The following is a 23,224-nucleotide window of genomic DNA, read 5'->3' as shown; positions in this document are numbered from 1 at the left end:
GGCAAACTTGGACAGTCCGCTTCTGACTCTAATGTCCACATCATTAATGAAGAGGTTGAACAAAATATGTCCAAGGACAGAGCCTTCAACCACCACCCTCTGGGTCCAACCACGGAGCCAATTTCCCAGCCAGCGGATCATGGTGGACCCGAGCCCGCAGTTGGCCAGTTTTGCCAACAGGTGATCATGGGATACCAGATCGATGGCTTTTTTAAAGTCGAGATATATGACATCAATCTCATCTCCCTTGTCCAGGTGATAGGTCACCTGGTCATAAAAGGAAATGAGATTGGGCCTCAAACAAAATATAACAGTCATCACCAAACCCAACACCATGCCATCATACAAAAAAATAACAACAGTCATACAAAAAATAACAACAGTGAGCCTGGCACTAAATGTAATGCAACTCAGTTTATCCTTATTTATGTTACACCCGTGCCTGGAGACCCCAAATAAGATTAGGGCCCCAATGAGCCTTTCAGTGCACAAGCTCATGGGCACCTGAAGTCAAGAAGGGGAAGATTGTCATCAGTGTTTAACAGAGAGGCATAGCGATTCAGGGGTAGATTTTCACAAATAAAAATGTTAGGTGCCTAATTCCCAGTGGAAGCCAGTGAGTGCTAAGCACTTAAATGTCACCTGCACCTTTGAACAATTTGCACCAACATGAGTGCCCAAGGTTACACAGGAAGCCTGTGGCACAACAGGGAAGTGGAGTAGCATTGCCTATGCTTTAAACACAACTCAGCCCTTTTAATCCTGTGCTCAGCTGATGTCAACGAGGTGATGCTGCTATCGCAGAATGGAGACACAGACCTGTTTTCCCCTTCATTTTCATGTAAAGCATGCACAAAGTGTGGTGCATCCCAAATAGACTCACTTGTTTTACTCAAGGCCTGTTAATCGTCCACACCACTTTCTTCTTCTTATGGATAAGAACCAAAGTACCCATCCACAACTGTGTCCTGTCCCCGAGCGGGATGGCTGCCATTTCGTCATGGATGCCCAATGCTCCTGCCTTAGGGGAAGTGATTTCTGGCCCCTGGAGAGAAAAAAAGGCACAATGGAAACATAAAACATTGCCATGTGCAAGTGGTCCTGGCCCTGTTGCTATCAGAAGTCAACTGAACCTCCCATGTGGGGATGGTCCCTTGTCCATTAGTCACCACAAAATATAGAGGTCACTAGGTCTGCTCAACCCACTGCTGCCACCACCGTCACCAGTGCTTGCTTTCCTCTCTGTCGGCTAGAGGTGCCAGTAGCTCCCTGACATTAAAATAATAGCCTTTAATTCCTACAATAAAAAAAGTAAAATAAAATCACAGGATGACGTTCCCTCCCTTCCCCATTGTTTCATAAATGAACTAATAAATCAGATGTTCCTAGGTCCTGGAATAGAAAGCCAGGCAGCCTGCCTTCCTGACAGGGGGTATGAATCATACCAGCACCGAAGATGGCCTTTTGGGGCCGAAGCACTCATCTGAGCTGCTTTTCCTCTCTAGTCACATCTTCCTAGCAGCGCCGGCATCTGGCAGGACAGCGAAGAGACCCCCGGGAATCGACGGGCTTCAGTTGGCGTCTTTCTCGCACTCCCTTGCTCGCTCGCTCTTCCTTCCCTTCAAAACCGTTCCGCGCCGCAGAATTCATTACCTCCAAATGGGATAAGAGGGATAACAGATAGTGAGCCGCACATCCTTGCCTTAGACAAAAGGAGCTAATTGGTGCCATAATGTCCTTTTATGGGTCCAAAGGGAGAGAGGAGCTAAATCAACAAGAGGAGAGGGGTGGGGGGAAGAAGGCTGCAGCAGCTGAACATGGTAGAGGTCTCGGTGGCATCCAACACGGCCCCCGCAGGGTATGCCGTGCTCAACACCTGTCTCATTTGGAGGAAATTGGAGCCTAACAGGGCTCAAATAATTTGCAGTTGCCAACCTTTCTTGGGAATCAGTGCCGTTTATAAACCCGCCGTCCAAGAGACTGCAAAGGTACCTTGTCTAGGTAGGGGGTGCCTGGGCTGATGGAGGGGGACTCCACTTGGGAACTTTGAGCCCCTCTAAGGACACATTTTTCCTGATGGAGAAGAGAAACCAACACCTTTGGGGTAGGTGTTTATCACTCCGTGGTTATTTCTTTTCTTTCGTACACCAGTGTCATAATAGGATCCTAATCCCACACAATGGGATTATCCTATTGACATCTGTGGGCTTTGGGTCAGGAGTAATCTTCCTGGATTCTTCCACCTATTTCCTATGAATCTCTGTATCTTAGTTTGAAGGAGGGCTATTGTCCGGCTGTGGGTGGAGGATGATTTTGTGCTGTGTCCTCCCCTTCCCGCGGGTTAGCAATCAGCATCTGGTCAGCCCTACCAGAATGCACTTTACTTTCAGTCATCCAGCTGTCATTGGCTGAAGGGGTCAAATGAAATCCAAGATAGGGTTTGTTTTTTTTCTGAAGACCAAAGATGGGGTCAGTCAAATCAAAATCCCAATTTTCAGCTGACACATTAAACCGCAGCCCTGGCAATTCTGTCCCTGCAAAAGATCCCACGATACCTTTTGCAAGACGAGATGTATTAATCCAGGGTTCCCAGACAAATCCCAACAAATAATTACATGCTGCCTCTTGACAATCCCCTGGCAGTTTCAATCAGATAGGATCTGCGGCTTCATTTCTAGTACCCAAAATGCCTGCATTGTGGTGGTGCACCAGGTTCAACACCCACCATATGTCACGGCCAAAGGTCACGAGTACCTGGTGGAAGTAGGATCCTGTGCGCTCATATCCTCCAGCCAGCTCAAATCAGCATCTTGCTCCATGGATGCCAGTGGAGCAGACCTGATTTTTATACCAGATGAGGTGTAAAGGAAGAAAGAAAGACACCTGCCTTTTTTCCACTCTATACCTTGATCTCCCCATATAAAAAATAGAAGTATGATGTCTCCAAACAGTGATATAAGGCCTCGAAAGAGTGATGTGAGGCCTGAGTAATGACATGATATTGCTGGAGGGCTTTGAACTTAGAGGGACGATGCTATGAATGAGTAAAGACGTATTATTGTACAGATCATAGCGCTCCCTTCGTGCTATGAACACAAAGCAGTGGGGTAGTGTAGGGTGATGCAGTTAGAGACAACTTGGGATGCACGCGTATGTGCAATAGATTTGTACTTAAAAAATGCTGTCACTGCATTCATTCTTCTATTTAATATACACATTTAAACACAACCCAGTTAAAAATGACATCCCCCCCTAGCTTGCCCTTTTTAACTCTTATGTCTTTCTCAGATCGTCCAGTTCAGTCCAGCTGAGTTTCTATATCGCCCTTTGCTACTAAAGGGGAAGCATAGTCCAGTTGGGAGGGACCCTGAACAGTTCACTTCATCTCTGTGTTCATTTTTTTCCCAGTCTTGCCTGGTTAGATAGTATAGCAGAGACTTGCTTTTTTGTGTGTGTATGATGGCATCCGAGTTGGGAATTTGAGACACGACCATAATACAAATGATAGAATTGGTCAAGACTTACTGTTCAAAATTTGTTTTCAAAGAAAATTGGTTTGTCTGTCAAAATGAGACTTACAGGGGTGTAGGTTGTAGTCGTGTTGGTCTAAGGACACAGGCAGACTAGGTTCGTTGGGTAAATGTGATATCTTTTATTAGACCTACCCAAATAGTTGAGAAAAAAATCTTCTTAGCAAACTTTCAGGTATAAATACCCTTCATTGGGCTGAGGAAGCATCTGCAGTTGGTGTGTGCTCTTCCTGGATGGACTGAATAGAGACTTGTCACAGATAATACTCATGTAAAAAGGCAAATTCCCCAAAACAGAAACATTTTGGCCCAAAACCTTTAAAAATAAAAATTCTGGGCTTTCCCCCCTTTTTTTTTTCATATGAAATCCCCTAAATGTAAACTTGATTTTTTTTATTTCCATAGACATTTTTGTAGACATTGTTGACCCACTTTAATAAATTTTAAAAAAAACAAAGATAGGCTTCCTATCTTGATCTAAGTGACATGGCGTGTAAGGTTTATCACAATACCCCACTGAGGTTCAGATCCCAACTTTGCCCAAAGTTGGGTCGTTTGGAGCCAGGGTTTCCATTCAAGGGCCGCGGCTACTACCTGGGCTGCGTCTGCTATCTGGGCTAGGCATCTAGTTATTTCCAATTAAAATCAGGTACAGTTTCTCCAGGAGTTAATGATTCAGTTACCCTGCAGAAAGTAATAACTTTAGCACAGAGTGACACCTACTAAGAAGTGTGTAGGGAAGTAAGACCTAAATCAAGCATGCTCTCCAAATAAATTACAGCTCAGGAGACCTGTGAACGGAAGTACCTGCAGCAACTATCTCTGCTTAGACATGCCATGAAGAATCCCCTCCACCAAGGGAGAAGCATTATCAAAGGGCTCTGTCACTCCAGCCCTGGATGAATGTCTGCTCTCCCCACTCTGTCTCTGTCACCCGCGTCTCAAGTGTGTCGAAACCGGCTCTCAGGACCATGCGGTTAAATCGCTCCTGGTGGCTGGCTTCCCACTCATCTTTCAGATGAGACACAAAATTGAAGCCCCGAGTACAAAAAAACATGGCATATTTCACAAGAGGAAGGGTGTTTTTCCTGATCTCCTGGCCCGATTCCAGCTCCTGTAATTACATTCTGCCTACCTAAAATTCCCTCTCCTCTGCAGGTTTAATTGGATACCGTGTTCTTTCTCGCGGCTCATCCTAGACTTGAAGGATCCCAAGGTGCTTTACGAACTAGGGTCGCCCCCCTCTGCCGGTGTAATTCAGCATCGCTGACTTCCGTGCAGCAACACAGGTTTCAACCAGCTGAGCGTCTCGCCCTGTTTCCGCTTGGGGAGGGCCTTAAAGCCAGGCACCTAATTAAATGGTCTAATGCTAGGAAGTGCTGAGGCAAACAGCTTCTCTCGGCATCTTTACGTGCCTCGCTCGCTTCTGGCACTCTGGTCTGAAAAGACCGGCCCTAACTGTTCGCCCAAGGTCATGTAATCAAGCCGGGCTCACAGCTGGGAATAGACATCCGGTTCAGTTTTTCAAACTCAGGTACCTACATACATACAGGGGATCATATTTTCACAAACGCTCAACATCCATCCGTCCCCATCTATTTGACGACTCTAAACACAGCCGGGATTTTGAAGGGACTCTAATGGGATCTGCATGACTAATTATCTTATTCATTAATTGTGCATTTAGTTTAGTCCTTCCTTAATGAAGTACCAACTAACCATGCAGTACCTAAAGTTACTGCGCAGTAGCACCAGCGCACGGTTATTTAGTGATGCGTGCTGCCTATTAGCCTAATAGCACTGCGCACTAAGCTATTATCATGGTTTTTGCCATGACACTACTGCACAGTGGGCATGTCTACACATGCATTTACGCCAGCTCAAATTTACTGTGCAGTAACTTACTGCGCAGGAAGCAGGAATAGGCCGGCATCTGTTAAAACACACTAACGCTGTGTCCCAATGCACTAACTTCAGTCCCAAGTCAGTCCACACAGAGCGTTAGTGCAATTTAATCCCTGCACATATAAACACCAGCCCACTAACTTTAGTCCAAAGTCAGTCCGCAGTGTTACTGTGCAGTAAGGTGTCTACACATGCATTACTGAGCAGTAACTAAGCGGGTGTAAATTTGAAACCTGCATTTACTGCATAGTAAATGTGCACATGTAGATGCACCCAGTATTATTAGGTGATGTACAGTAAGCGTCTTGCGAAGACGTGCCCTTAGACTGTTAAATCCCAGGAACCTAATTGTACGGACCTGTTTCTTTTTACACTTGGCCCCAGACTGTAGACCACCCCACCACTGAGCTAACCAGTGGACAGAAGCTGACCTATGCATGATGTAGGCTACAATTCCTCACAGATTCAGGCTTTTAAAATTAAGCACGTGCTCAAGACAGTTGCTGAAGTGGGCAAAAAATGAATGAGCGTGCTCTGAAAAACAAGTCTAAATATTCGGAGGACTAGTTGCCCCTGAAATGAACAGTATTTAGGCTTATGAGCTGACTGCAAAAAAAAATAAATGCATCCCCTTGTTTTGCAAGAAAGTAATTTCCTAGGGTGTTTTTCTGCTTTGGGTTTTTTGTTGTATGAAATGTAGGGCTCTGCCGTGTTATACAGTCCCTTTCTCAAGTTTATTCTTAATTTGTGTATACACTCCATTTGGAAGGCCATAACTAATGGGAAACACGCTCAACCACCAGGAAAAAGATTTGTTTTCTGGGCCTTTTAATGAAATATCAATGGATGGATATTTTATTTTTAGTTGAATATGAAATTTCACAAGCGACCTGTCAAGCACCCGTTTTCAAGAATGACTTTATTTCACACGTCAAGACAGGCTGGGAAATTAGTTTTTCCCTCGGAGGACTCTGATTAGGGATTACAAAGTGAGTGTGGTGCAGGGCGATTTTCCCTCCATTTTTTTCCTCGCGATGCTCGTCTGGAGAAAGTCTGACTCCCGACGAAGGGGAGCCATACATTACCGACAAGGGGATCAGGATAAACTTGCTGGCTGTAGAGAAAATGGGAAGAAATAATATTATTAATAATGATAATGGTGATGCTGCGCCCTTCTGCCAGCCTTTTAGGTATCAAAGCACCTTACGAAGGAGCTAGGAAGTGATGGAAATGACCTCCCATTCTGCACAGACTTTGAGAGAAGAAATACATGTTTCGTGTCCGCGGGGCCTCACTCAAAGCCTGCCAGAGGCAATGGGAAGGCTCCTGTTGACCTCAGTGGACTTTGGAGCACCCCCACGAGTATCTGCTTCTCGAGACTATGGTCTCTACTACTGAGCTTTTATAATAATGCTAATGATAAAAATTAGATGGGGGGGTAATAGTGCTAATGATAAAAAGTAGGTGGCGGGGATGAGGCGTTCAGCAGGAACTCACATCCTTCCTGGTTTTTTGCTCTGCAAATCCCCGAGATATAGTACAGAGCACAGTACAGAGTAACTTTCAATTGAGGATCTCTGACTACTTGTGAAATGTGAGTGTCTTCATCGTTCAAACGCCCCGTGGACTCAGGGGTGTAGATTGTAGCCGTGTTGGTCTAAGGATAAACCGACTGCAGACGCTTCCTCAGCCTGACAAAGGGTTTTTTAAACCCGAAAGTTTGCTCAAACATTTTTTTTTCCAATGACTTGAGTTGGTCTAATACAGGGGCGGGCAATTATTTTGTCACTTAGTGAGTTTTGGTAAGCCATCAAGGGCTGCATGACAGGCAGCCAGGGCAGATAAATATTAATTTTCTAAATTTGGGGGCAGAATGGCCTGGCGGCACTGCATCCGGCCCATGGGCCACATTTTGCCCGTCCCTGGTCTAATAAAAGATATCAGATTTACTCAAAAAACCATGTCCGCCTGTGGAGCCAGGGATTATTGATGGGGGGTCTGAGGCCTTGATTACAGCTATCAGATTTACAGATGGTGTTTCTACCGTGTTTCTATTAGGATAGTGCTTAAAGGCTCCAGACAAGACCAGGGTCCCTTTTTGACAGGTGGTCTAAGAAACACATCGGTCGAGAAGTGCTCAAGCCCTGGGAAGTTTCTGTGTGAACAGGGAAGGCAGGACAGAAATGGGAAGTGATGGGCTTTGCTCATGCGGTGGGTTGGCGGCAGACCCTGCTAACCATCCAGCTCCCTGCTCTCATCCTAGTGCCTTATCCCAAAAAATCATACTTTGCTTCATGACATATATTCGGACATAAGCAGTAGTTCACCTTATCCATTTAAAAAAAAAACAAACTTGCATCATTGAAAGCTGCGTGCTTTCTCAGCACCACTAGGCACAAGGGTGGCGGTAGCTATACTGAGCCACCCGGTCAGCTGTGGACCAGTGCCTCTCTCCAATACAGCTGCAAATAGGTTCAGATCGTTAGATCCAGGTTACCAAACCGCCTCTTGGATCAGGGTTAATTAAATGAGTGTTGACATCTAATTAAGGACTGGTCTGGGCGATAATTAGCAGGAAATGTATGCATTAAAATATTCATTTGTCGATGAGCTGCAATTAAGAGTGTGATTTGGGAAAGGATCAATAGCTACATCAGGTGATTAAAAAAAATGAGAAGTTGCCCAGCCTTGAGCAGAAAAACTGGTGAATGTGGATTTTTTTTCCCCCCCTTGCTTTGCTCTCTTAATAACTCCTGGATACCACTCTACATCCTTGAATAGAGCATTCGTCTCTCCCTCCCTTTGTTTTGCTAAACCATTTGTTTCACTCCCTTGTTCTGCTCCACATTGTTCAAGTGGGTTATAGATTTATTAGAGGGAGAGAGAGTGACAGGTCAAAAAAGAAAGATTCCTCACCACTGAAATCCCAGAATGTGCTGCTAATCCAGGGGAACATTGTTCATTGTGTGCCCTCGTATTAGTTTCTTTAGCATATTAATTCCTCAACTCTTTATTCATAACCGAGGATGTGGAGAGGCTGTTGCATATGCATATATTGCATTTAAACACATGTATGTGTATTATAGCATCTTAATCAGATTGTTCTAGCTAACAGCAAAGCAATTCTGCCTTGGTTGGAACGGAGCGGGAAGATGAAAGCAATTGACTCGTACTCCTCCTGCCCCCCATGACAGTGCACAGAAACCAAATTAGTATCCGTGGCCGGCAACGTGGAAAGCATGTGCCACGACTGGTGCTGCCTCTAGAGCTGGGGAGACATTTTCTGATGGAAGGGTTTTCCATTGGAAAAAGCCAATTCCTCAAAAGTGAAATGTTGCATGGGAACGGCTCAGCTTCGACGAAGATTTGTCAGTCCTCTGACATCCTGTTTGCCTGCCCCTGCCAGCTCCCAGGCACGGTGGGACCCCAGCTTTCGTGGGTAGCTGGTCTCATGGGGAACAGGGCAATGCAGCAGCCAGGAAGCACAGGGAGCAAGACACAAAATCCAGTTCTCCTGGCGGACTTCACATGAGACACTCCCATAAAATACTTCCTACTCTGGGCCTTTTCTCCTAAGTCAGGGTGATTTTTTTTCCCCCCCTATTTTTTTTTTCTTCAGGATTAAAAAGGCCATTTTCTGGCCCACTCCAGCGGTCACCCAATAATCAGCCACAGATTTGTACTTGCCTGGGGACTTGACTTTGCCACCTGCCACTCCCATGGCATGCTCTTTCTGTAGGGGAGGTAGCAGGGGATGCTGGAAGCAGGGGTTGCATTGCCAGTTGCTGTTCTCACCCCCCCACGTTTTAAAATCCTGGATCCCCCCACATTAGGGTTTATACTATTGCTACCATGGCTGCGTCCGCAAGTGACTGCGCTTGGAAGCTGCGCTGCTTGTAACTCCACCAAGACATTTGCTGAAAGACTAACATGTGTCTAGGAAGATTATGGCCACGTTCTTGAGCATCAAAATGACCGACGAGTAAAACGTGCACGCGTGTCCTGCATCCTATTTCATGACTAATTGCAGCCTGCCAGGCCCCTGCTAGGGAAGCTGATGGGTTTCCTCATTTGGGTGGAAGATCAAGGTCTCCAAAATGAAAAGAAAACATCAGTTGGTTAAGGGAAGCAAATGGAAATAGGTCTAGTTTCATGAGTAGCTTGAGTGTCCATGCATTTGACAGACATGTTATTTCCCAGCTGTAGCTAAGACACTTCTTCCAGCCCTCTCCAGATATTACCTTTACTGTACTTCTACTGCAGTCCTAATGCACGTGACAAATAGCCGTGTGCCTGCTGTGCACTCCTCTAAATGGCAAATCAACCCAGCTGGATGAGGTTTTCCCAAGTGCTCACCATTAGCTCACCAATCTCGGCTCCACTTTTCACTGACTCGAATAGAAGCAGACCGGTCAATGCTGAGGTCTTTAGAAAGCCACCCAGCACAATCAGGTCCACTACAGTAGCCTGCGGGTTTGATGAAAAGGGTTTGCTCCTCACTGCTGCAGGCTCCGTCTGTCATCTTGCAGAAAGTGCTTTGCCATCTTATTGCTTTTGCTAGCTAATGGTTTGAGATGAGGAAGGCTCTCCTCACTGCAGCTAATAAGCTTTGCAGGCTCAGCAGAGCAGATCCCCCCTTCACCTCTGCTAGGTACCCTTTCCAGGGTTACTGAGTCTCAGTGCAATGGCAGCAGCTTGCCCTTTGCATCTTTGCACTCGAGTGAGAGTTAAGGGGCCAGTGAATTCTCCCTGAGCCTCTTTGCAGAGAGAATTGAGCTTGCAGCAAAGAAACCAGACGCTCAGAGATAAATGGGAGCATCACTCATACTACCCCATAGAGCCGTCTATCCCTCCTTGCTGCTACTCTTACCATGCTGAGATGGGGTGAAAGAGAAACACCACAGAAGGTTGGTTGGGTTGAGCATTGCTTTGGGGGCCAGCTAGAAACCAACACCATCCTGTCTCCATTGTACTTGCAGATATGGTTTGGTTCCACTGGCAACTAATGGGAAAATTCCCCTGTGCTCTTTCTTTTGGTTTCCCTTCCTCCAGGGAGCCTCCTCAAGCCTGGTGGTGAAATTCGCAGACACGGACAAGGAGCGTACAATGAGGCGCATGCAGCAAATGGCAGGACAGATGGGCATGTTCAACCCCATGGCTATCCAGTTTGGAGCGTACGGCGCCTATGCACAGGCAGTAAGTATAGCTACATCTCCCAGCATGTTACAATGGGCTGGGGACAATGGGACACCCACCAACCAAGGGCCCAACACAAAGAGAAACCATATGGGAGGAAAGAATGACACTAATGTGATTCCTTCATTGAATTGGCTCTGCATGCCGAGGCTGAGATCGTGGAGCCACCCAGTCTCACGCAGGTTGGATCATCTCTCAGATAGGCACCGGGGGTTAAAATAGTTGCTGCATCCAGACACTGCTACACAGGTTTCAAGACTGTCTGAGCCAGCCGTCCCTGCTTTTATGGGGCCACAACCAACTCCGTGTCTCACAACCCAAATTCTGGTAAGCTGGTGACCATGTGCAACACTACTTCTGGTCTGAGCCAGCCCTTACTTATTCGAACAACACGGTGGTGAGATAACCTGCCCAGACCTCCTGATCTCTCGCTCCCATTCAGCGAGGTGCCAACCCCCCAAAAATGAGGCACAAAGCCACCTTGGAGCAGGCTGAAAGTATACCCAGCGCCACTCTTGGGCCGTCTGGCTCAGGCCTGCTTTACTGGCACATGCTCAGGGTTGATCTAAGACAGCTCTGTTGCCTCATTTCTGGGATCTGGTGTGTGGGGAGCAAGAGGGAGGGCTTGAGGACCACTTTCTGGCTCTCCTGGGTGCAGCGTGGAGGCAGCGTAGACAAAACCTTCCTGACTTTGCCCATGCTGATACTGCCTGTGGCCAAGATGGACCCAAGTGCACCTCAATCCCACTGCATCCGCTAGACTTCCCTTGCTGGGCAATCAGCTCCCACTCGTAAGTGAGCCCTAAATTCAGTCCACCACAGCCCCTTCCCCATTCAAATTGGATGCTTATCTTGCTGGGATCCTCTGACCCCAGCTGACTTCCTGCCCTTTGGGCGGGGGGCTGGACTCTTCCGAGGTCCCTTCCATCCCTAATGTCTATGAAATCTATGATATCTATTCTGCCTTTGCTTTTGAAGTGAGGGCCTAAGCATCCTTTAGGTCACTGAATCACTTGGAAACCCATGCATACCCCAGCAGCTCTCCTTGGGGGAGCTCAGCACCCTCCCTGGCTTCTCCCCAAATATCATATGCACCTCAAAGTCTCCATGAAATCCCCCCGTCTCCCCTCCCAGCTTGCATGACCTGGCTGCAAAGAGCTTTTTTTTTTATTATTATTATTATTATAATTATTATTCCCTCCCCCATCAAGCAGGCTCCGGTATTTTTTCCCCATCCTCTTGATTTCCCAGTCATTCAGCGAGGAGCCCTCGCCCCCCGCCCCTGCTCTCCTCCCCGCATGATGAATGAGCCCTCCTCTCCCCATGTGTCCCTGACTGCGCTCCGCTAGCCTTTCAAGCAGGACAAGGCTGCTGCAGTCAGCAGGGGTGTGCTCTGACACGCCGCACCTCCAGGACACGGGCAGGCGTCTCTGAGCACAGCGACTGCTGCCCGGGGCATCCCAGCTGGAGGATGCAGTGTCAGTGCCCCTGCAGTGTATCAGCATCAGCGGGGGACCAGGAGGTCCATGAGAGCTCAGGGCAGGCAGAGAGATTTGACAGTGACTTCCCAGGCAGAAATGCCTGCCAAGAGCCAAGCCATTTCTTTGCTTTCCCTACACCGCTCTTCCTTCCTTCCTTCGGTCATTTTTTTTGTTCTTTCTTTCCTCCCTTCTGCCCATCCTTTCATTCCCACCTTCTCTGACAACCCCCACAGTTGCTGAAGCAAGTAGGCATGTAGATAGATGTGCGTGGAGGTGCTCACCATCTGGACCCCATAGGCCAGGGTGTCTCATCTATTTTAGGCTCAGTGCACTCCTGGGTAGACTTCAGGCACCTCTGGATAAACTAAATGCCAGCTCTTTGTTTTCACGCTTTTTTTGACTACAGAAAAACAATAGAATCAGTTTTATTGTTGCAAAGGACTCAGACAGCTTGAAATCTCTGGGTTTATCTTGTAAATCATGCTTGCCAACCTAACAGTACTAACATGGTGTGGCATCCCATGGCACCCTCGAAAGGATCTCCAAGCCACTGCAGGGTGCCATGGCATCCTGGTTGAGAATCGCTGCTCCAGGCTAAGTTTTGCTCTCGAGGCCTGGACTCGCAATGCATTTCCAATGATGGGATTTATGTGGGTCTGGTAGACCCGTGCCAGTCATACTGGGATGCAGTGCAGCTAGTCTGGAGCAGCTGCTTGCAGTGGGACCTATTACAGCACCTCTGAACGAGGTGGTGAGAGGGCAAGTCATCACCTGTTTGCAGAGAGCAACTGGCCACCTCTCAGCAAGTGGGAGGCATACAGACATGCAGGCACCCTGATTCCCCCCCATGGCAACACCCCATTTCACTGAGTTCACCTAATCCTTTTTCCCCACCGTGCACCCTGGGCCTCACTTACACCCAATTAAAGTCAGAGTAATGGTCCTGATGGAAGTAGTCATGGAATAAGTCTGCATGTACCTGGGGAAACTAGCAGTGCAATCCAGCCCTTTACTTTTAGCAAGAGGAATTCCTTGGCATCTCTTTTCCCCAGGAGAAGGAAAAGAAATCAGGGGAGGCAGGCACTCGAACAGGGATTTGTCTCTGAAGAAAGGGTCAGAGCAGCGACTGGGCCTCCTCCTACTCTCAGCGAATGCAGTGGGAGCTTCTTCCTAGAAGAGCAGGATTGGGCCTATATAAATATGCTAAGAAGGGGGGAAACAAAGTTTTAGAGCTTGACCAAGTGGAGATGACAAGCCGGTGACACCAGTTACCCGAGGGACTTCAGAGCTGTCGAAACGCCGGGATCGTGTTTGTGCGCGGTGTCTGCGCACCCAGAGCGTGCTCGGATCCCGTCCCTCAATCAGCCTCTATCTGTGTCTCTTCCTATCGGTTTCATCTCGGCATCGCATACAAAAGGCAGGGAGTGAAGCGTGAGGTCTGTATGACGGTCCTTTGGTCTCAGTAAAGCCACACTGGACTGCCGGCGCTTAGATATCAGGGTGATTGGCACCTCATAAATGCCAGCGAGAGATGGAGAGATAGAGAGAGGGAGAAAGGAAGGGAGGAAGAGGGAGAAGTGCTTTTTTCTCCTGGCGTGATGATGCCGTTCAAGTTGAAGAGCTAAGTCAAGCTGAGAGGAAGAGTGATCCAAGGAGGAAAGCACTAGAGCAGGGCTGCGGTGGTGCAGGCGCATGTCCCACCTCAACCGCCGATTCCTTTTGTGACCTTGGTCAAGTCACTTAGTCTCTCTGTGCCTCACTTCCCAGTCTGCAAGCTGGGTACAATGGTCCTTATTTGGATTGTAAAGCCCTGAGGACCGTGACTGTCTTTTACTCTGGCTATAACTGTGCCGAGCACCATCTCCCATTGTGCCTGGCCTCCCTAGGAGGTCATATAACAATGGCCTTAATGCACATCTAGCACAAAGGACTGGTGCTTGCACTCAAAACCTTTCTCCTTAACATTTCTGCTCTAAATGGGTTCATTTGACACCCGCCAATGAGAGCCTTCAGTCACCCCAGAAGGCCAGGGGAGCTAATGCAGCAGTCCTGCACCTTGACACTAGCTCCTATCTAATGTCGCTCCATTAGAAATGGGCTAGGTCTTTACAGAGACTTTTCTACAGAGCCGGGGTGCTTCTCCAGCGGCCATTGCGTGCCCCTTCCTTGTCCTCTAGGTTAGGATGTGGAGGTTCGCCCTTTGCATCTCCACCCTCATGTGGGACCAGGCAGGTAGATGCAAGGTTGTGTCTGGCCCCTTTGTTGTCACTCAAGAAGTCGACATTTCCATCCACCCCATCCCTTTTCTAGTGTGCATGTGTAGCCAAGATGACTAGTCTGATAAGATCCCAGACCCAACGGGTGCTTTTCTCTTTGCAGAGCCTTCCCACCCTAAATAATGTTCCCATGTGATTGAGCAATGTTCGATTGTATTTAATGCATGCATAGAGCACCAGCCAACATCTAAACCAAGGGTAACACATCTCGACAGAGGATATTAAACTCAGTAATAGAGAGCAGGTCTAAAGGAGCCCCATAACAAAGTTTCTTGAGCTCTTGCACGTCTGCCTAGTAGTTTTCTAGCATTGCTCTGGTATGCCGCCCCATGGAAAGGGGAATCCGTTTATAACGAAAGTACAAAAGAGCAGAAGGAAAATGGCTAGGAAAATGAAGAAGAGAAAAGCCAGAACAAAGGAAGGAGCTCAGGAACCTGACAGACGCCGTATACATTATTTAATTTTTAAATTATTTAAAATAAGATCAAAGTCATAAATCAAGTTTACATAAAAAAAAAAAAAAAGATGTGGAAGCGTTAGCCACGGTGTCCTGGCCAAAGTCCAGCCAGGGGGGGGATTGCATTGTAGAGCAGCGGGGGGAGGGGAAAAGCCAGGATTTACCAGCGAGGAATGAAGGAAGGGGTCAGGCAGGGCACCTTGACTTTGCTCTTGGGCCTTGGGTGAGTCATTTACATCCAGCAAATTATAGTCGCCCCCAGAGCTATGAAATGAAGGGAACTACTACAGTGATTAAACTATAGCCAGTGATTGCCAGGCGTTTGTGATCACCCACGTGGCCACGTGTCGGGAGGCTCACACCACCCTGCCACGTCGACTCCGACCAGCTGAACTGAAGGAGCAGCTCTATCATAACCACAGTACCCGTGGCACAATCCGAGTGAATACGAGGGGGGACATTATTTCTCCAGTATTAACTTCTACAGATGTTGTGACATGGTTTCAGGTCCCTTTCCTGGCTCAGTGCAGGCAAAAGGCTGGCCAATATTGATAAAAGTGTTTGTTTTTTTTTAATATCTAAAAAACAGGACAGATTACTTGATAGTGGTGATGTCATTCATTTCATTTGTCCTGATACCCTCCAGCAGACAGAACTAATCTTTAGATAAATATTTGCTAGGAGAACTGGCCAAATAATAGAATTGGGGGGGGGTTGGTGGCAACGCCAGACAATTAAGAAAAATGACTTTGGGTCAGACAGAAACAGTGAATCAACACTTAAAAAATCTTCAATTAAATGTAGCATTTAATTTGACCCAATAGCAGATGTTTTGTCTGTTCCACTTTTTTAGGGTGGGTTTAATTCCTTAAAACCAATTAAATCACATTTTGCAATTAAATTCATTATGAATCAGAACCATGTCATTCAAAATGCATTTAAAAAGCCATACATCTTTTTCCTGGGGTGGGGGTGGGCTTCTGTTGTTTTTTTTAAGCACTTCAGTCCAAATTTGGAAGGATTTTAGTGCTGCCAAATCTGATTGATTTTGCTAAAACAAGTTTTGCTTGAAAAATGTTTTCCTTCCCCCACCTGCTAGTCTATCCCATGACGTACCTCTCTCCCCTCTTAGGGGTGTCATGAGGATGAATTAGCTAGTCATTAGTATAGGGCAACCACTGAAGATAGAAAGTTGTGGCTGGGTTTGTGTTATGATTATTATCCAAATAATAAGAACGAAAAGCAAACACAAAGTTAGTCTGTGTAAAGACTGAGATATAGCATAACCCTGAAAAAAAAAATTAAAGGATCGGTATGATTCACTTGTGTCTCCTGGCCTGGGATACCAGCCAGTGTTTTGATTGCTCTTTCTCAGAAAGTTTTTAGCAGAAGTAAATCTCCCCTCTCATACTTATTCATTTTGATGCCCTCTTTTGTTCCATAACCACAAGCCCTTTATGTGACATTGGGCCACTCATTTATTTTTCTGTGCCTCCATTCCCCACTGGTAACACGGACGTGATGATGCTTCCTTTCTTCTGCTCTTTCTCTTGTCTTTAAATCAGAGTCTGCCTCTCTAAATGGGCTCATAGGCAGTGCTTAGCCCAACAGGGCCCTGATTTCAGTGGGGAGCCTCTCGGCATATAGATAATTAACAATAATTGTATAGAACGAGCCATGTTTAGGGAATGAATGAGCAAGGGGAGTTTGCAGCACAGGCTAGGAGAAAGCTAGCAAATGCATGTGTGCACAGCTAAGACCATGCATTGCAAAATCTCCTGGGTAAGCACAACATACAACATTTAAACCCTTTGAGTCTGGACAGCTTGTACGCATTTTTCACCAGCCCATTTGCAAGGCAAGACTGCAGCCGATCAGCTTTCTCGCTCCCAAATACCAAGGGTCTTCCAAACCCTCCTGTCATTTTAGGGGACTTTGCAGAAAGTCGTGAGCAGTCACGTATGTAATGTACTGACATTACATACGAGATTGCTCACGACTTTCTGCAAAGTCCCCTAAAATGGCATTACGGCCACTCTCTCCATTCATGAAAATGGACCAACCTTTTAATTGAACTAGGGACCCCCCCATAAAAAAAATGGGGTCTAACACTGAGAAGAAACCTGCCAAATTCTTGCCATGGAAAGTGGAGACAAACTGAGAACGGCCCCATTGGAGCAGGGGCCAAGTGGCAGCTCGTAGCCTGCAACCCAACAATGACTGCAGACCACAAGCCTCTCCACATACCCCAAGGCACCTGCTGTGGCCCCATACCACTGCTTCCGCTCCCAATCCCATCCCCAACAACAAAAGGAAGGGGCAAATGCAGCAGTGCAGATGAGAGGACTGCAGAGGACAGGATCGGGAGCCCAGCTCAGGGCAGAAAAGGGGAAAGTGTCAGGCTGGGCTGTTTGCTGGCAGTCTCCTGTCCTGCTGCAAGCCAGATCCGAGCACTTTGCAAGCCAGCTCCAGCCTGTGGGACCTCAGGTTGCCAGCCTCCACCTTAAAGGGTTTGTGCAACATCTCTGAGTGCTGCTCTACCCATGGCCACTATATTGAGGAGCACTGAGCCCATGAGCCAGCCTTCCCGGCGGTGGTGTGACAGGAGCTGATTAAGAGCAGGCAGCAACTTAAGAAGTAAAGAAGAATCGTGTAGCCCAGTTGAAGCTTGTGCACTTTTGCTCCCCAAAGCGAGCTGCTTCAAGGGGGCCTCTTGCAACCAGCCCCTACCCCGCCATGCACATGCACCAAACCTGGGAATGAAGTGGGGGAAGTCACTGGGGAGGCCTCGGTCCTGGCTGCTGTCGAACCCAATGTCTCCAGCGTGCCCGTGGGAGATGCTTGTGGAATACAAGCCAATTCCTGTGTTTGGTACCTCTAAGTGGGAGCGGATAGCCAAGAGCATGCCTCTCCAGGAGCTCACTGTGGACACCTCCTGAGTGGCCTTGTCAGGCTAAGCCCTCCAAGGACTCTTAGAAAAAGCACTTGGATGAGGAAAGCATTGTTGGAGACCCCCCATCGCATGGGCCATTTCCGTTCCCCACCTGGACTGCTGCACTATGACCCTTCCTCCCACCTCTTCCCCATTCGCAGTTGAGAGATTTGTGAGCTTCAGGATGGGTGACGCACGTCCTCCTCTCCGTGGATGCGTACCACCCTCGTGGCCTTTTCTGGTCCCTATGGGCCAATGCTCATGAGCATTTCTGGTCTCCGTGAGGCCATGAAAGTCACAGAGCTGGGCTAGAAGGAAATATTTGATAAACGACGGGTGGGATAAAGCCGTCTCACTGCTCAGACTCAGATCATGCCAAGGAAGTCACAACAGAAGAAGGAAATGTGTCCTTTGGCGGAGGAAGGGAGAAAGCTCCTCCATCCCCTTGGAGCATCCCGAGATAATAAGGCTGCCTCTTTTCTTATTAGTGCACCATGGCCCCAGCCTAGACAGGGGAAATCTGCATTTCAAATGGCATATTTTAAAGCACACAATACCCAGGGGCCCCTGTGCTATTGATTTGCCTCTGGTGGGGTCACTGCCTCGCTTTATACAGCTTTATTAACAGGGATCACACATTGGGCCTTTTCTAAATGAAAGGAGGGTGGATGGGACATTTGTCTTTGGGGGGCAGCTTGGGAAAGAGTGGGGTGACTTTTATTCAGACGCTCCTGGGAGCACTCCCGAGGTTTTATAAGAGACCAGTGACCCTGACAGGGCCTGGCCTCCTCCTGCAAATCTGCCAGGAGGTGGGTTTTTATTCCAAGGTTACCACGTCCCTTTTCCCCTCACATCCCATTGTACAGTTTTGCTCTCACCGTGCTGTGACTTTGAGTTTCTGGCACTAAGCAGGTCCCCGCTACGTGGTGTCCGAGTACCCCAACATATTCAGTGTATTTATTCTCATGACACCTGCAAAGGGAGGCCAGGCTGCTGTGGTTTGAGGGAGACAGACACACGCAGCCATAACGTGGGTTGCAATCTGCCCCGCACCTTCCCCTGCAAGAGACTGTCTCACCTTCATTACAGCCCCTCTCTAGTGGGTGTGAAGGACGAGGGCGCTGTGATTGCTCCACGGCTGCTATCCTCCATGTACAGAGAGGTGCAATGGGTGCATCCACACAGCACAAAGCTGCGCATAGGCACGATAGCATGGCTGTCCTCCACTGTGCTCCCACAGCTTTACTGCAGAGAAAGCTCTGATGTCTCTGCTCAGTCACACACAGGGGGACTAAGGAGTCAAATGAGCCTTGTGGGCAGCAGCAATGCCTGAGATGCAGACTGTGCCCCGGGAGGGCAACCCAAGGGGCCTCAGCTTCCTATAGAGGCAATAGGAAGACTTAAGAGGTGTCTACTCTCTGGCAGTCACATGTCCCAGGCATGTCATTCCTGAGCCCGTACACCGATCGGGCATGCTCCAAACCCAGTACTGCCCCAGTGGAGGCAGCCAGGGACACCTTTCCACAGCCACCCCAAGCCCGTGGACTCCTGTGCACTTGACTGCGCACTGAGGATGAGTCTGGAGCAGCTACACGGGTGCGTTTCTACGTTCGAAGCATGCAAACAAGTGCAGGAGGATCAAAAGTCCAACCAGGGCACATTGCTACCAAGGGTGCAGACAGGCCCTGGCAGACCCCCTGCAATGCTAAACAGGAGCAACCAACTGTTATCCAGGACCCTCTAAGCTGGACATGGCCAACAGTGGTGCCATCAACTTACTGCCCAAAGCCTACCCGTGAGAGTTTTTGCCCAAGCTGTGCAAACATGCATCTCTCACAACGTCCATGTAAGTCACAGTGATGGAGTGAGCTTTAGCTTGCCAAAAATTTTGAATAACTCATCTCAGGCACCAGTTCACGGACAAGGCGTGACCAGGAAAAGGGCGGCATGCTACAAGAAGCTGCGTGCTACCGATGACAGTGTTTGGTGCCAATGAGCAGAGCATTGGTGGCATAGTGGGAAGGGGTTTCTGAGTCTAATTTGTCCCACGGCTGCACCTAGTTACCTGTGCTGAGATTGGACCCTATGGTGTGTAGTTAGTCTCTACCCTAAAGACCTCCATAAATGCAAAAGATGTTCATTCAGGGAACTGGTGCCAGGCCGGGCTCAGCTTCCTCAAGACATTTCAGACGGTGGACACCTCCTTGCCTCAGAGGAATGCTAATTTGATCACTAGCATTAAACAGATCCTGTATGTACTGGATAGCAGCCATCACTTAAATAATCAGCCGTGGAGCAAGCTATATCCTCAGTCAGCCAGAAGTGTAAATATCCAGCACAGGAGATGAGATATGGGTCTGTAAACACCCAAAGTTGGAGCCCATCCCTTTTAAAGATGGATGCATTCCCTCTCCCTCATTCACTTTATTGGAGTACTTAATGAAATCACCTGCTCAGCCCCTGATCTGGCGAATAAATTCAATTGGTGCCTACTAACGAATTTACTCCTTAAAGGGGGATTGGCATTGTGCTGCAATATAAAAGATTGTCTAATCACTCCATCAGTAATTACAAAGAAGAGTAAATCACTAATTAAAATGTGAAAGTGTCTTACGCAGTATATAATAAAAAAGGGTAATTAACAATCAAATGGGAAGCTGCCACCTTGACACTGAGATGCTGCATGTTAAAATACCAGCCAGAATAATGATCAGCTCTTGTATGGCATTTTTAGTGCAAAGATCTCAGGAAGGATTTTTAGTGCCTTTTTAGTGCTACAATGGAAGAAAAAAAAAATGTCATGTTCCTCATTTTACAGATGGGGGAAACTAAGGCACAGAGAGAGTTTAAATGACATGACCAAGGTCATCAGCAGATCAGTAGCAGAGCTGAGGGTGGCTAGCTCCAAGGCAGGTGTTAGACTATTGCCCATCTTCTAAATGCTTTTGAGAGGCAGGAGACTTTTATCCTTAATAGTATCATAGTGCTTAGGGTCAGAAGGGACCTAAACAGATCTTCAGGTCCGACCGACCCCCAGCCCCCTGTCAAAGCTGGTGGGGGAAGAGGGGTTGTGATTATTTAGCAGAGACTTAACTCTGATAGCTACCAGTGAAGAGCAAAACTTTCCTTGCCATGACTTCCTTTCTAACGCTGAGTCCTGTGGACTAAGCTACATCACCCGGATGCAACTTCCTAATGAGGAGGGCAGTAAAATTGAAAAACAGCAAAATAGCACCCCCCCACCCACAGTCCCGAGTCTCTCCTGCTTTGTCCCTTGGGTTGTCCCATGCATGCTGGAAGCAAAAAAGACACTCGCCCAGTAGTCCCTAGTCATCCATCTCAGCGACTGCATTTTACATGCACTTCGTACCTGGGCTGCACAAGCAGACGTGAATAGCCCACGCAGAGAACCAGGCTCATTAGGGAATATAATGACCCCTGCATATATGCATCACTTCATACACACCTTTCCCAAGATGAAACGCAGCTTTTCTTTAAAATGATGAGCCCAAGATCCCTGAAAGCTGGGGACACCCCCATGGTGTCCCCAGGATGGGCATGTATTTGCCTCCACGACTTCTAAGTCAATGTTAAGACTAAAAGGAAACCGTGCCGTCTCACACCCGCTGCTTTGCACTTTGGTTTTGACGTCAGTCTGAAGCAGAGTCCTGATGCTTGCTCCTGGTTTTGCCAGTGCTCCACATCGTTGAGGGCCTGGTTAGAGACCTGTGGGTGAAGTTGTTTGATAGCTTGCCGAGGAGTCTTTCTGGCTTAGGGCAAAGCAAAATCTAGCAGACAACTCTGCTAGCAAGAGGGCAGGAGTCTGCAGGCTGAACCTGGCCTTTGTAAGACAAATGGGCAGCCCCATGCCGTGTCCCCCTCTTCGCTGGGAGGTGGTCCACCCAGCTGCTGAAGGAGCAGCCGCAGGTTGAGTGCAAGACAGGGTTGCCTTGCACACCTCCGTTCCCAGCCCCGCATTTATGGCTACTTCCAAGCCATGGCAGCACATTAAACCTGAGCCACCGCTGGGCACGTGCAGCTTGCGTCCACCCTCTGGACCTCCCGGCCAGTGAATGCGTGATATTTTTTCCCTGTTCTCTTTGTTCCAGCTGATGCAGCAGCAGGCGGCTATCATGGCGTCCGTGGCACAAGGGGGGTACCTAAACCCCATGGCAGCCTTCGCGGCGGCCCAGATGCAGCAAATGGCAGCACTGAACATGAACGGTCTTGCCGCCGCACCCATGACGCCAACCTCAGGTAAGAAGCTGGACCACATACAGATTGCAGATGAGACGTAGGATGCAAAGGAGTAAGGGAGGGTGTTTCCCAGGTAGAGCTAGAGAGAAGAGTGCATATGTGCGCATGCATGGGTGTTGGGTGGGATAAAAGGGCGTTTGTCCATTGTTAGGGCCTGAAGAGCAGGAGGGAAACCAAATCATAGAGGAATCTGGCTGGTCCAACCCCTGCTTGTGGCAGGATCAGCCCTCTCCAAACCATCCCAGCTAAATCTGAGCAAAACAATGCGATCAACCCCGATGCAAAACCCGAGACATGACACCCTAGCTGGCCACAGATAAAGCAAAGGGAGTGTGGAGGCCAATGTCCTGCTGCCGTAAAGGTTGTTAATATATGCTCAAGAGATCACAGGGAGAGGATATGCCCCCCAGTATAGAGGAAAGCAAACCCCCCAGTGTCTGTACCAATCTGACCATGGAGTAATTTCCTTCCTGACCCCAAATCGGCAATCCTGAGCAGAGGAGCAGGACTTCCTCTCCAGGAGCCTGTGGGTATCAGTCCAAGCAGGAGCACTGGAAATGCATTGGACATTTGCCCACCCACTGCAGAGGTGTAAATCAGGAGGAACGGGGCTGAAGATGTTGCTCGTGGTACGCAGGCGCTAGGAGCTTTGGTGAGCCGGTTATGCACGGCTCCAGTCCTGGCATCCAATCCACAGCTGCCCTTTCCCAAAGTTTCTCCAGCATTTGTACCTGATGCCCCAGTGTAAGCTGTGATAGAGGGAGACCTGAGCTGTGAATTTCCCCATTTCTGAGAGCGGTAGAAAGCTTTGGGTTATTTTGAGGCCCATCCCTCCAGATTGCATTCAAGTGACAGAGAAAGTCCAACAGCTCCTTTGCTCAGCAACGGCTAGGCCAGGAGGTCTCCCCCCATGTTGGTGAAGCTGCAGATTTTCTTTTAAGATCCCAAGGAAGAAATACCCAAAACTTATGAGAGGAGGATTCGTGGTGGGGCAGACCTTTCTTGGCCCATCAAAAGCCATCACGAGTGCCAGCACGTGGCAGAGGCTTGAGAAAACCACAGCAAACATATCCCTGCTCCTCACCCCCTTTTTTATTTTGGTGCAAAAGAAAGCATGAGAAAAATAAAAAAACACTGCTAGAGGAGCACAGGTTTGCAGGGCCGAGCACTTTCTCCTGGACCTCGACAAG

General features: G+C 48.1%; 1 protein-coding gene across 1 annotated transcript in view; it reads left to right on the top strand.

The window, feature by feature from the left end:
- Positions 1-23,224, top strand: part of CELF4 (CUGBP, Elav-like family member 4) — a 1,092,004-nt gene that overhangs the window by 907,827 nt on the left and 160,953 nt on the right. Inside the window, exons 6-7 of the mRNA XM_019518096.1 lie at positions 10,488-10,631; positions 21,887-22,034. Of these exons, the coding sequence (XP_019373641.1) occupies positions 10,488-10,631; positions 21,887-22,034 (292 nt within the window). The remainder of the gene's footprint in view (positions 1-10,487; positions 10,632-21,886; positions 22,035-23,224) is intronic.

Source organism: Gavialis gangeticus, unplaced genomic scaffold (genome assembly GCF_001723915.1).
Source record: "Gavialis gangeticus isolate Ggan-Ray unplaced genomic scaffold, GavGan_comp1, whole genome shotgun sequence".
Classification (NCBI taxonomy): domain Eukaryota; kingdom Metazoa; phylum Chordata; order Crocodylia; family Gavialidae; genus Gavialis; species Gavialis gangeticus.
The sequence above is the reverse complement of the archived record's forward strand: the minus strand, read 5'-3'. Positions and strand labels throughout refer to the sequence as shown.